This window comes from Salmo salar, chromosome ssa27 (assembly GCF_905237065.1).
Source record: "Salmo salar chromosome ssa27, Ssal_v3.1, whole genome shotgun sequence".
NCBI lineage: Eukaryota > Metazoa > Chordata > Actinopteri > Salmoniformes > Salmonidae > Salmo > Salmo salar.
The window spans coordinates 10,329,294-10,343,439 of NC_059468.1; the positions used below are offsets into that span (position 1 = coordinate 10,329,294).

Consider the following 14,146-nt stretch of genomic DNA (forward strand, 5'->3'; position numbering starts at 1 on the left):
GCCGCCGCACATCTAGTTGGTGACAGGGCGACTAAAACAAAGATGCATGCAGTAAGCATATCTCACTCGATACAAAACATGTATTTACTATCTTCCTGAGTTTTATATGGTGTTTCTAGAACCACCTGCAACTGGATACAGACATTTTGTAAAGATAACTGTTTTCCTGAATCGAGAACAAAGAGAGTATCACCAAATGCAGGTTAGTAGAAAAATTGTTGGTGAAGTTTTGTATAGGCAAATTTATAACATTCAGCAATGGACACCAACAATCTTTGGTTATATCACATCATCTTGTGTAACAATCTGTAGAAAGCTCCAGTAGGCCCTAGGTCTAGACATTACAGGAGGAAACTCGATTCACATCCAGAATTTGACTTCATTATGGAAATTACTTTCCCAACCCTCCTACACTAAGAATGTTCCCTAGTGAGTTTACCTCAGCTCAGTATTTTCATTATATTGGAAGAATATTATTGCAGACATGGCACTGACACAAGACACAGTTATGGCATCCTTTTCCATCTGTCTCTTCAAAATCCTTTAATGGACATTGCTCATTCATTACAGAAAAAAACATATTTTAAAAAATTCTGTGCATGATGCCAAAAGTATAACATTTTTGAAATGGTTAATTCTAGCATACAAGGGCATAGTTGTTCGTACGTGATAGCGAAGTATTATAAAAGTCAACGATAATATAGCTAGAGAGCCAACAGTATGAATTCTGGACTTAAACCTAACAGGCAAGTTTGGAAAGTAATTAATTTTAAATGAAACAAAACAATAAAATGCAATCATAACAACCAAGGTTAGCATGCATCATTTCATTTGCAGAAGCAGTTTTCCTGAATACATCTGACATCTTTTCCCACCAAGGTACCTGAAATAAACCTGCCAGGTAGGTATACCATTCAGCTGAATTCAGCTATGGACTTCGGCCTTGTGAATTCAACCCTGAAGTAGATAAAATGGACATATATTGCTGAATACAAAATACTACTTATAATGAATGGTCGTACTTTGTAACTAATGGTCATACTTTGTTGCCGAAATCCCACATATTTTACCTGTATAGAGCATAAAGTCACTCCAAGACTTACTCTCAACTCTGGGTGACCATTTGTTTACATATCATGTTGGCTGACATCAATATTAAGGAAATAGAATCATTGTGAAAATTGCAGAGGTGATTTTGTAATGGCTTTTGCGGGCGACGTGTACATTATTCCAGTCTGAGCCATAGTAATATTGACAATGAGAATACCTCTTTGACTGCATGAACAGACACCAAAATGATAGTATTTACGTTGCAATTTAAATATTACAGTATTCCTGCTGTCTCACAGGCAACCTACGGCTCAACATGCAGCAGCAGTTTTGGGGTACACTATAGCTGACAGCAGTTATCTGCATAAGAAGAAAAAAGCGTAATATTAGTTAAAGTAGTCGTGATACTAAGAGTTCTTATGAAATGTTCAAGCATGTCTAGCGTTTTCCCAAAAAACATTCTGAGGTGCGGATACTATCGTGTGATACTCTAGGTAGATGATGTGTGATGCAAAAGAGAGAAGAGAATGAGAGACAGAAAAATAGGCATTTTACTGCTATTATGTCTCCTCGATCACTCAGTCTAAGGCATCTCCTACATTACGTGTATCCGTATAACTACTGTGAACATAGTGAAAGGATAAATTACCCAACTCAGGGATATAAAATCTTGCATAACTTTGCAGTAAGAAACAGTATTGGCTATACACATGCAATATATCTCGGCTATATACAAGAGTGCTTGAAAGTGAGCTTTGGGTAATATTTGTAAGGTCATATTTTTTAGATATTTATCTTTTTTCCTTTTTTTTCGGTGCTAATGCGCAGATATTGCTCAAGATTCAATGAAAAATCAATCCCCCTTCAATTAGTTAAAATAGAAATGGGTCAAATGTACCTCACCAGGCCATGGATTCAGTAGCTTGTTACCTGATATGAAAGGAATAGCTTTAAAGGTGGCTTTTACATTGTCTTTAGTCAAAGTTGACATCCATCCTAATCCAATTCTAAATATTCAGTGCAAATTCAACACCAATTGAACACAAATCTATAAAAAAAATGATCTTCTACAAAACCAATATAATAGCCGATAGAATATCAACGATCAAGTAGCTGCATCATATATGATGAATTTACACGTAAGATATTTATTTACGCCGTCCAGTATTCTCATGTTGTATTAAAAACAATTTAACCTTAATTTTCAACAAAAAAAGGAATGTAGAATCATACTTTTTATTTTGTAGGTAGTGTTATTTACAATAGCTGCAATTCAATTCATTTTTAAACATTTTTGTTCTACTTTTAACTGTTTCTCATGTTATATTTGTGCTTTTTCTTTCAGACACCAATCATGTCTGCCTTACTCCATTGAGTTCCACTCACGGACATCCTAAATCGGTCACAACACGAGGTAGCGATATTGCTAGCAGACGCTGTCCCCAACATCAACTATGCCGCGTCCCAAAATGCCTGGGACTGTTACACCCCTTCATTCCCTTTGTTTTGACCTTTTTAACATGAGCATGTATACACACACCAATTATCGACATACAGAATGCCCTCGTTAATAATATGCAGAACCTGATTGGACTAGAGTTGAAACCAATGGGAAGCCTTAGTGGAATGGTTTGTCAGATGACGTAATGGGTGTATTAATATAGTGTTACTGAAGCAAATAGACTGATGGTGGATGTCATTGCAATGTATATTTGCAGCAAATGGACAGATAGACATCTCTCACTGATGTTATCTGAACGGTTGGCGAACGGTTCTGCGTTTTTCCTGTTCAGACTGAATATATCGAATAGATCCGGGATATTAGGCCTATCTGACAGTACAATCCTCATAGAACTTAGACAATACAATCATCTTGAAATTTCAACAGTTCAGCAATCACGATGTTGGATTAAGAATCATGTTCTGTTTTGCATTGTGACTTTACCGCTTTATTATAATCAAGTCATGCATCCTCACCTATCTGAAATACAATGCGTTTGAAAAAATGTTGTACTGAATTGAGATGAAGTAGCGACTGTTATTCGTTTAGAGATTCTGGGTGGGATGTTTGGTTCAAATAAATTAATCTGACAGCACATATTGTGTTGAAAGGAAATGTGCAAACCTTCTCCCATAAAGACCGTGATGAATGCAGCAGCAAGGGCATTGAATCTTAATAACTTGCTGGCTTTGTTGGCGCGCCAATCTCAGCAAGCGATGTGTTTTCAGTCTGTCAGGAAAGTTGGCTTAATCGTTAGCATTTATCAATTCAGCACTCAGTTCATTTTGGGCCGTGTAGTCAGGCAAAATAGGAATGAAAAAAAGGGGGCCTCTCGAGTGGTGCAGTGGTCTAAGGTACTGCATCGCAGTGCTAGCTGTGTCACTAGAGATTCTGGATTCGAGTCCAGGCTCTGTCGCAGCCGACCGCGACCAGGAGACCCATGGGGCGGCGCACAATTGGCCCAGCGTCGTCCGGGTTAGGGGAGGGTTTGGCCGGCCAGGATGTCCTTGTCCCATCGCGCTCTAGCAACCCCTGTGCACGGTCGCCAGGTGTACGGTGTTTCCTCTGACACATTGGTGCGGCTGGCTTCCGGGTTAAGGGGGCATTGTGTCAAGAAGCAGTGCGGCTTGGTTGGGTTGTGTTTCGGAGGACGCACGGCTCTCGAACTTCGCCTCTCCCGAGTCCATACGGGAGTTGCAGCGATGAGACAAGACTGTAACTACCAATTGGATACTAAAAATGTTTAAAAGGAAGGAAGGGTGGCATCATGCAGGTCATTCATTGTCAATAGGTCTGCCTCATCATCTTATTCCTCCACAATCACTCCTGAGTCTGTCTTCATTTAAGGGCAACGATCCAAACGTTCAGGTCCCTTCCAACCAGAAGTCCCTGTTCCAAGGCTTGTTCTGCAGTGGCTGGGGTTGTAATGAGAAACATGCCCTTATGTAGATGGGTTCAAAATGGCATGATGTGAAGTTGCCGTTGTATTAGTTCCGGGTCATTTGTGTTGGCAAGATGAGGGATGTAGTAAACATGTGCTTTACTGGATGATGTCATCAAAAGTGGCAGAGATTGGACACCTTGTTACATGCCCAGGGACACTACAAGCTTTCTTGCATAGCATGGCGTTATTCAATCTACGAGGCTTGAATCAGTTATCAAGAATTAGCTCTCCAACTCTGGTATTCTATAGAGGCTATATGCTGAGACAAGCGCTTTCTCTGAGTTGGTGCCAAAGCCTTGTGCCTTGCCTGTAATTTCTGTTAATAGTGTCTCTCTTTATGTAATGAAATTGTAGCGGTGTAGCGCCTATGTCAGAAACTGTGGGCTTATGGTTGTCAGAAGCGTTATTTACCAAGATTTTTATTTTTTAGAAAATTGTCTTTATTGGTTTTGTTAGTCTAGTATTACAATTTTATTTGTAAAATTAAGTTGGTCTATTACCCTGGCCCTATGTCATACATTTTGCTGCTATGTCTATGGCCCCACATACAGTATCAGTGGTAGGAACATTCAATGCTAATAAGAAAGATGGATTAAATATATTGTAGCTCTGTCAGAAATGTCATCATTTTTGCCATTATAGGAAATCTGGGATACATTTTTACAGGATTATTTAAAACATTTTTTACTTTGATATCAGTGTGCACTCATTCCTTTTGATCTTAATGCATTTTCCCTTAGTCCACCAAGTTATCTTATTATCTCTGAGTCTGTGGTTCTTAGGAATGCATGCAGTACGCAGTAATTAATACTATCAATTCCCTCTTGGGCCAGCTAAGGATACATCCCGGCTTTAAGTCTAATTTAGAAACATGTGTAACGGGGGTCAGTGTGCTGTTAACAGCTTAGCTTCCTCCACAGTCCAACTGCCACATACTGGGCTCGATCCAGTGATCCTCTGCTTCACCACACACGTGACCGCCCTCCTTGACAACATTCCAACGGGTTGAGCCACCCAAAAGGTACCAATTGGATGGCTCCATCCGCGACATTTCCACCTAGCTGTGGAGTGAGCTTACGGTATGTGCTTAACTCCGTTACACATGCATTTCCCGTATGCACAGAATTAATGTGTTCTAATGAGCTAAGTTCTTGTATTTTTTTTCTTTAGAAAGTCTAGTGCATTTAGACTGGCAATTTTTACAACAAGTATTTTTTTTGTAGCTTTAGGTTAAAAAAGCAGTGATCAGGATTTGGGTAGTGTCTGTGTGAGTGAGTGGGAGAGTAATTGAGGCTGAAGTGTAAAGATTGTTAGGGTGTCCGGTGGTTTGTGTCTGACTTTTAGGAATACAATGCAGGAGCTCTCAGGTGGTGGTGTTCTCTGCGGTGGCACTGGGAATCAATGGGCTGCTAGCTTTATCGGCAGGCTCAGCAACACTGTCGGCTGCCTCAAGTCCTCCAGCCAGCTCGGCGCCCCTGGATGCCATTTCTGGCGTGCTGTCACCCATCAGGTCTTCCTCAGGGGCGTCGGCCTCAGAGCGGGCCTGGGTCACGGGGCTGGGGCTCATGGCCGAGTCGGGGGTCCAGTTGGCGCTTTGGTCTCCCTCTGGGATGACGGTGGCGGCCACGCTGTCAGAGTTGTTGAGGAGCAGCTTGTGGGAGGTGAAGGTCTGGGGCATGTCCGTCTCGTATTCGCTGTCTAACGGGAGGCCGGAGGAATTGAACTCTACCCCCGAGTCGCTCATCTCCAGGAAGTTCTTGTCCGAGGAGAGAGTGTGGTAGCGGCCTGCTTTAGATACCTCCAGACCCTGTGGAAGGAAAGTCATGTGGGGGGAGGGGTGTGTAAAGAAAGGGTCAGCAAAAAAAAAAGAACATGAATGATTCATTTCGGATGTTTCTGCAAATGTAGTTTAGGTACTGCTTGGTGTGGAGACTGGTTATTTTCAGCCTTTTATGGAAACATTACCCCCGTGTTTATGTCTGTCTTTATTTAAAACATTTGCAATTATAATGGTGGAATCTGTTTTCCTCTTGCAACTTAAACATGCGCACCAAGTGGTAGGCCACTTTCACCCCATAATGTTTTCCTGAGCCCTGCTTACCTTAATAGTGACCTCAGTGCTTTCTGTAGCATTGCTGTTGTCCCACGTAGATGTCAAAGTGGACTCCTCAGCGAACCGCGTATAGGCCTCTTGAACAACCTACCAACAACAGCACAAGAGGGTCGTATTTTAGCAGGAACCCACGGCAACCACATTACAGTAGCAATCACAGGTTCACTTCATCATGTATACTGCGCGTCATAAAAAACACATACGGGTAAATAGGAGTTGGCGGGAAAAAAATGTACATGTACTGCACATTAAGCTCTTATATCGATGTATAAGATCGTAAGGTGTGTATATATAGAGTGACAAGTTGAGAGACTGGAGTTGTTGGCGTGAAATGAACACCCTGGAAGTTTAGAGGAGCAGGCTTCAGGGAGCCATCGTTCTTGAGGGACAGGGAATCGCATTCTAGTGTGTATGTCAGGAGAGAGCGAGAGATGAGGTAGATCAATCGATTTTTACGTCGGAACACTCCGGAAACTGCTGTGGGGAGCGCAAAGGCAATCAGACAGGCTGTCCAGGTTTGTCGCCTAGTCTCCAGAAATCCATAATGAAGTGGGACATGAAGCCTCGCTGCATATTGATAGTGTCGTCTAAGCCTCCAGAGCAAAGACCTTACAGGGGGATTAGAACAGTAGAGGCCCCTCACATCATGTCACAATATATACATGTAAATTATCTACGGTACACCACTTTCAAACACAAAAATGTATAGCATCAGGTGTACAGAAATTACACAGACACACACATAGACACAGACAAATAGAAAGAAACAGAAGTGGCACACCTTTGACACAAACGTCTGTTGGGCTAGTAGCTGATTAAGCGATAAGAGTTCCCCTAAATTTTTGGCAATCAAGAATACAATCTTACTTGGATGTACAGTGTCGCATACTTTGAATAATTGCTACAGTACTTGAATTGGCCCGGCTTCCCGAACCCAGATTAAGCCTGTAACTGGACTAAAAAGCATCCTCAACAGAGATTCACCATTGAGCATGTGTTTTAGTCCAGGAGTAATCTGTGTCCAGAGAGCCCACCCAGTGTGTACTCTTAAACTACATGATGTCATAATGCATAATGCTCTTGGTCGATGTACACAGTACAGTAGTTATTTGATGCACTAATTAATGTCTATGAACTCATCTCCACAGTATTCCATTACTAGAGAACACTAATTGCTATAATACCATAGTGTACTTCTGTGATAATCTTAGTCCGGGTGGCAACTTAATCCAGTGTATTATACAGCCTAAACCCACATTATGTCTGTATACTCTGCATGTAGGCTACTGTAAGTGTGCCACTAACTAGGTGGACATATCCTGGTTCCCAATGTGCAATTCACAATGTACCACAGCATATAATCAAGAAAACAAGTGGCAGATCTATTCCAGTATCACCAAGCCAATTGATATGTTAATCGCTATTGCCCCGATCTTAGACAAACGCACAGTAGACTCACACACGCACACAAATCAGCACATACTCACACATACACATAAATACATGTTTACCTGGTAACTCCGCCCGCCAACAACAATATATGTGCATGTGTGCTTGAGAATAGCTGAATCGTATTGGACGGCTGCATCTGTATGCTTATTTGCACTGAGGCTATGCCTGCAGTTATCATGAATTATCATGAAGGAGTAACTGCAGTTATTTGTCAGGTGGAGATTTGGCGAAAGGAGGGAGGGGTGAGGAATGGATGGCACAGACAAATAATCACTGACGGTGGTAGGAGGCCCACACAGCATAGTGACGCTATGACCATCCCCAGAGCGTTAGTACAAACACCAATACAGATTCATCCACTTAACACTACGGAATGAAGCCAGAACACAGTTCTCTCACCAAGCAGAGGCTCCGTCCGAGGCTCCTTTAAGAGGGAGAAACGTAACGCAAAGGCAAATCGTTAACTAGATTTTCCCCAAACTTGTAATTAGGCTGACATCTATTGGGTGGACCAAATACATAAGGATTGAGATGAAGATGATGGGTGGACAATGGCAACATTGTGGGCTGCAAATGTACAAAACACTTGAAATTGCCACTGATGGATTCTGCAATATGGAGTGAGCGATGATATATGTGTGATCTCATTGTGTGACAACGGCAACATTGTGGGCTGCAGACAAAACACTTGAAATGGCCACTGTGATGGAATCTGCCATGTGGAGAGAGTGATGACTAATGATATGTGGATGATCTCATTTTGTGTGATTCAAAGTGCCACACATCCAGGAATCCGACATTGGGCAGACAGGTTTTGTTCCATAGTGAATTCCAGCGAATTAACAAAAGTAAATTAGGACCTTGAGTGTAATTAAAGCTATTTATCTGAGACTAAAAGACGAACGCAGGAATGCACACAAAGGAAAAGAGAGCGGGACAGACAAAGGTGCACAGGATCACTCACAAATACAGTTAGATGTCCACTGACATCTTTCTTTGACCATACATAAAGTGATCATTTTACAGAATTACATTTTGTTTTCCATACCCTGTAAGCAGTCTATGGACAAGGTATGACAGCAACCCATGCTTTAGTTTTGTTCAACTTTTTAGCATTTGTGGCACAAATCCAATGCAAGTCAATGGGAACAACGATCCTCCCCCACATCCTCCATGAATGACCATTGTCATGCTTCATGTCCAAATCATCTCTAAGTAACTACATTGAGTTACAAAACCAATTTTAAGATACTTTAGGATGATTTGGACATATGCTAATGTTGTTCGCATTGACTTGCATTGGATTCGTGCCACTAATGCTAAACGGTTAGCCGTTGAAACAGCGTCCACTTAAACAAAACCAAAGCATGGGTTGCCGTCATACCTTGTACATAGACTGCTTACAGGGTAAGGAATCCAATATGTCTCACTATCCCTCAAAGAGGGGTTACCATCACCAATATTTCTCTAACAATCACTTTGCAATCTGCGACCTGTGTAATAGCAATATAGCATTATCGTTTTGGAATCATGTTGAGCCATTGTCGCAGTGTGCTTCGTTCTACTAGTATATTAGGTCTACAATCATAGTAACATGGTTCCAGAATATTCATGAATGACCAAAATGTGAAAACTGCGCTCTTGAAGAGACAATGGCCGATAATTGTTCATAAATGTAAGTGTTTTCGACATGAGAATAGCACACAGGTGTGATAAAGCAGATACTGCTTAACTATTGTAAAAGGGTTGCATCGTGGTGTCTTAAAGTGTTCACCCCTGTTGAGGAAGCGTTAGGGTGAGTTACCTTGACGAATGCGTCTCCATCCCCCTTGTCCGCCTGCTGGGCGATGAGGGCAATTTGCCTCGCCTTCTCCGCCCGACGGCGCACATTGGTCAGGCAGGAGAACAGGCACACCAGCAAGAGGAGGACCAGGAAGCCCAGTAAGGAGAGGATTGCAACATACAGCGTGGGTAACTTATAAGCTAAAAGAGAGAGGGAGGATGGAGGAAGGAAAGGGAAGACAAGGAGGAAAGGAACACCAAGAAAAGAGGAGAGATGGATGACGGAGGAGGTGAATGTGGAGAGTTCCAACATGAAAACAGTAGAGTGAAATAGACAGTCCCATCGATGACAATAAGAAGAAAGAGAAAGGAAAGAGCATTAAAAGAGGTGATACATGGATCCATATGTTAAAGGCCTAGTCTCCTCCCTGACAACCCACGGTTTACCTTCTACCTCCAGGTAGATGTTGGTCACAGGGAACCCCAACAGGTCTGTCACTCTGAAGAGCCCCATGTCACTGACCCGGACCCTCTCCAGAATGCACATGGGGCCTTCTACAGTCAGCCTGCCGTCCAGTGATGGGTCCAACGGCACCACTAGCTCTCCTTGCTCCAGTATGACCCGGTCCTTCCGGTCCCAGTCTGGAGTGTACAAGAGGTTGACTTTGGTGTGGTCCACAAACAGGTTGATCTTCAAAGTACTGCCATATGATAGGTGGACGAAGTTCTGGTGCTCTTTGGAACAAAGGGGCAAGATAAAAAAGGATCAAAGTTGTCAAATAGTTCTGTTTGCTCTTACCTTGGCCTGTGTCTTTCAAGCTTTGTTAACCATATTTTGGCCACACCACTAACCACAATTTCAAAACCCCAGGATCAAGTATTATCTCCCTTCCATCTCTGACATTGACCACTCCCTCTCGGACTGTGGTCTTCCTCATCTCACCTTTAACGTTAAGGCATGACCTCCTCCTGACTTTCCCGTCACGGTCCAGTACGGTGAAGCTACCTTCGTCTGTCCCCTGCACCATGCTTAGAGTCACCCTTTTCTCTGAGACACTCAGACGGCCCTTGTACTCTTCCGCGGGGATGGAAGTCTGGTTGAGCAGCACCACCGCCGGTGGCTCCGTGGTCTGATTGGCCTGGGCTTGACTGGGCCTGAACTCCAGGGTGATAGGGCCCAAGATGTCGCTGAGTGGGATGTGGTATGTCTCACCGTACTTGACCACCTGCTCCAGCGCACAATCTGCCAGGGAGCACACAGCAGCACAGTTGTGTCACTCTGGGCTCAGGGGGAGTATTTTATTCCTATACAGTTACACTTTCATCAGAACAGTGATCGTAATCGATTGCAGGCAAAAATGCAAGAAACTCTCATTTAGATCGATATCTGCGTCTAAGAGTTACATTGTTTGCGCAGTTAGGATACAATCTTAGGTAGTGAATGTATTGGATAAACACCGATAAGAAGGACACAAACAAGTCGATTGCAACGTTAAAAGAAAAGTTTGAAGTATTAAAAGAACAGAGGATTATTTAACGGTACAGTAATTAGAAGAACAGTACCCCTGACAAGGAGGAGGATGTGTTTGACATCGGCAGGCACCTCGGTGTTCTTGATCATGTACATGCCCTCGTCCTCCTCCCCCACATCCTCCAGGATGAGGTGCTTGAGGGAGTTAAGCTGGGCCCGGTGGCCCACCACCCGCCCGTCCCTCATCAGGACCACCTCGGCGGTTGGGTTGGAGGCGGGCTTGAAGAGAACCTCAGTGCTGTCTAGGGATGGGAGTGGGATGTGCACATCCTCGCCGAAAAAAGCAATCTTGTGTTCTTCTTTGACTGAAGACAGAGAATGGAAAAGAGGTGGAGATTGATAAAGGGACTCAGAGTATAAGGAATAATATGTCCGAATCAGAGAAACGTTAGTGATGGTATTCATATTCAATCTTCAGGTTTTGACAGTCAAAGACAGAAAAAACTGAATATCATGCATGATTTTACCTTTTAGGGATGCAGTCAGAACTGTAGAGTAAAAGAGAGGTTTATTTTAGCAATACTTTATGTTCTTTGTCAAAGATCCTTCAAGAAGTTAGACATTCTTTGTTCTGCTGGAAGAGAAACCACAGAACTTGGCAAATATCTCAAAGTGTTTGCAATATAAATGCCCTACATTCTCACTGCCAAAAATAGAACTTCTGTCAACAACATCAAACCCTCCATAAATTAATGAGGGGGAAAAAAGGAACAGATAATAAATGACTCTACCAATTTGCACTCATGTGAATAAAATCTGATATAATCATGTGACTGTGTCAAACTTTGCTTTATGCTCTTTCAACCCCTCAACCTAAATCCCTGGTGACTAATTCTCCAATATGCTTACCAGTGCAGAACACGGCTCCAAACACGGCAACACCAATTATTTTCATCTTGATTGAATCTCTGAAAACACCAAATAAAAAGTGGTTTTCACAGCAGGATATTGCTTATCTAAATATGGATTTAATGATTGTACATGCATGTAGAGATATGAAGATTCACTAAACATAATAGGGTATAGTTTAAATCTGGACATGAAGAGCTCATATTCAATCATCTACTCCCAGTAAATTCTACTGTAACTGAAGAAAAAAAGAAAAGGTGTCTGCAGTGGTATTGACATCATTTCCCGAGGTTAACAGGAGTGGCTTGTAGTTCCCCAGGGCGTTAGTCAGCTCTTTTGTATGATGATGAGGCTGACCACCATTAGACTAGAGTGGACATGAGCCCAGGCTTAGACCACCATTCTGCTTACAGTGACAGGAGATGAGAAGGAGCTAAGTGGCTCCAAAGATCTAGCGTACAACCATGAAAGAACACAGAGTGCTGTTTAATAAGCATGGTCTCTTTCAGCGGCATAAATTAAGAAATTACAGCACTAGCTCTTCCCTATTTGCATCTCATATTCAGGACAATCAAAGTGTAGCCAGAGTTTTGAAAGCAATTGATTTCCAATGGGTTGTGTTCAGTATCTGAGAAGAAGGATGCTAATCTACGTTCGAGTGAAGCTTGCCTTGAGCCTGTCGCATGCAATAACAATGTACATTGGTCCCGTGTGGCTCAGTTGGTAGAGCATGGTGTTTGCAACGCCAGGGTTGTGGGTTCGATTCCCACGGGGGACCAGTACGGAGAAGAAAATGTATGAAATGTATGCATTCACTACATGTAAGTCGCTCTGGATAAGAGCGTCTGCTAAATGACTAAAATGTAAAATGTACATCAATCAGAACTCTGAAAGGGTCAGGAGTCTATTTAACAAATGCAGAGCTGAAATTGTTCACCCCAATTTCCCGCACATATATCATCAGTTTGACGTCCCCGTGTCGCTCTTCCTCCACTACACACGCGCGAGCATCATCATCTTTCTTGCTCTATCTCTCAGTAAAACCGTGTGCAGTCTATACACCGGTGGTGCGACAAGGGTGTGTCACGCTCCGCTGCATGGGCTGTCCCAACAAGATAATACACAGCTGTGGGAATGATGGTGACTACACTGCTCTGAGGAATCTGAAAGACATAGAGGAGACTCCTCCTCACTCCGGTTAGGTTTTCCGTCACGCGTGTGGATTTTGTATGCTCTCTTCAGTACAGTGACTATGTGACCATACCAAACACGTACTCAGCGACTACGCTAAATTCGCCATCTGTCGTTCCCATTCATTATGAAACCTAACGAGTGGGTGTCCTGTCAGGGTGTCCACGTATTAACGCATTGGGCAGGACATCAAACGAATAATGAAGAATCACCAATTTCACATTGAACTACCATTCGTTCATCAATTACATAAACGATTGAAGGGGGAGAGGGAGGGGGGATGGGGGGGAGAACCCTCCTCCATAGTGTTTGTTCTGGTGTTCGTTGTAAGGAAATAGGCTACAATCTGAAGAAGCAGAGAGGCCGTTCAACCTTCCCAAATAGCATATGTAGCCTATGAAATGCTGCCTGGTGCCCAACAATAGTCATTGTCCCCGTTTCTATTTTCTATTATTAGCCTTTGTTTATGGGAAGTGCTATATTCTACATGTAAAATAATGTTTTTTTTATGTGTTCTAGGTGAAGATGAAGGTAATTACTGTCATCCTACCCGATTCTGCTGCGTTATTACCAGTAACACGCCCTAAATCACGCATATTAGATATAGCTGTTAGATATGCATAAAAAAACAGCCAAATTACCAGCCAGCAAACGAAAAAACGGCCAAATTTAACCCATACATTTCCCGGTAAAATAAAAAAAACCGCTAGAACTGAGCAGATACCAATGAATCATAATTCGATGCTGGTAAATACCTTTCAGACAGGCTTGGATCCGAAAGCAGCAGATGGAACGGGCGGGGTACAGGAAGTAGGGTTTTCTGCTAAATTCGTTTTTTTTCTTCTTAATATCGCCCCCTCTCCCTCACCCCCAACCCGTCAAATAAAGGGACTTCAATGGTGTTACGAATCGGCATTATCTGGAGAGCTTCGGTAGGTGTCGGTTTGTGGTCTATTAATGATCGGTGGAGCTCGTGCAATTTCGTTAGAATCCGGACTCCGGAGGTTCGGCTCTGCATTATTTCCCTTTATAAACTAGGTGGTTCGAGCCCTGAATGCTGATTGGCTGACAGCCATGGTATATCAGACCATATACTGTTAAAGTTCCCCAAAACACACACATCCCTGGGTCGCTCCTCTTTTCAGTCCGCTGCAGCTAGCGACTGGAACAAGCTGCAACAAACATTCAAACTGGACAGTTTTATCTCAATCTCTTCATTCAAAGACTCAATCA

General features: G+C 42.8%; 1 protein-coding gene across 1 annotated transcript; it reads right to left on the bottom strand.

Annotated features, from left to right (window-relative positions):
* Positions 1-514: 514 nt before the first annotated feature.
* Positions 515-13,899, bottom strand: LOC106588410 (uncharacterized). Its single transcript, XM_014177356.2, has 9 exons — positions 13,669-13,899; positions 11,723-11,781; positions 11,341-11,361; positions 10,906-11,178; positions 10,286-10,585; positions 9,790-10,077; positions 9,365-9,543; positions 6,097-6,195; positions 515-5,802 (listed from the first exon to the last, which is right to left on the bottom strand). Exons 2-9 carry the CDS (start codon positions 11,766-11,768, stop codon positions 5,359-5,361), a joined length of 1,650 nt encoding a protein of 549 aa, XP_014032831.1. The 5' UTR covers positions 11,769-11,781; positions 13,669-13,899; the 3' UTR covers positions 515-5,358.
* Positions 13,900-14,146: the final 247 nt, after the last annotated feature.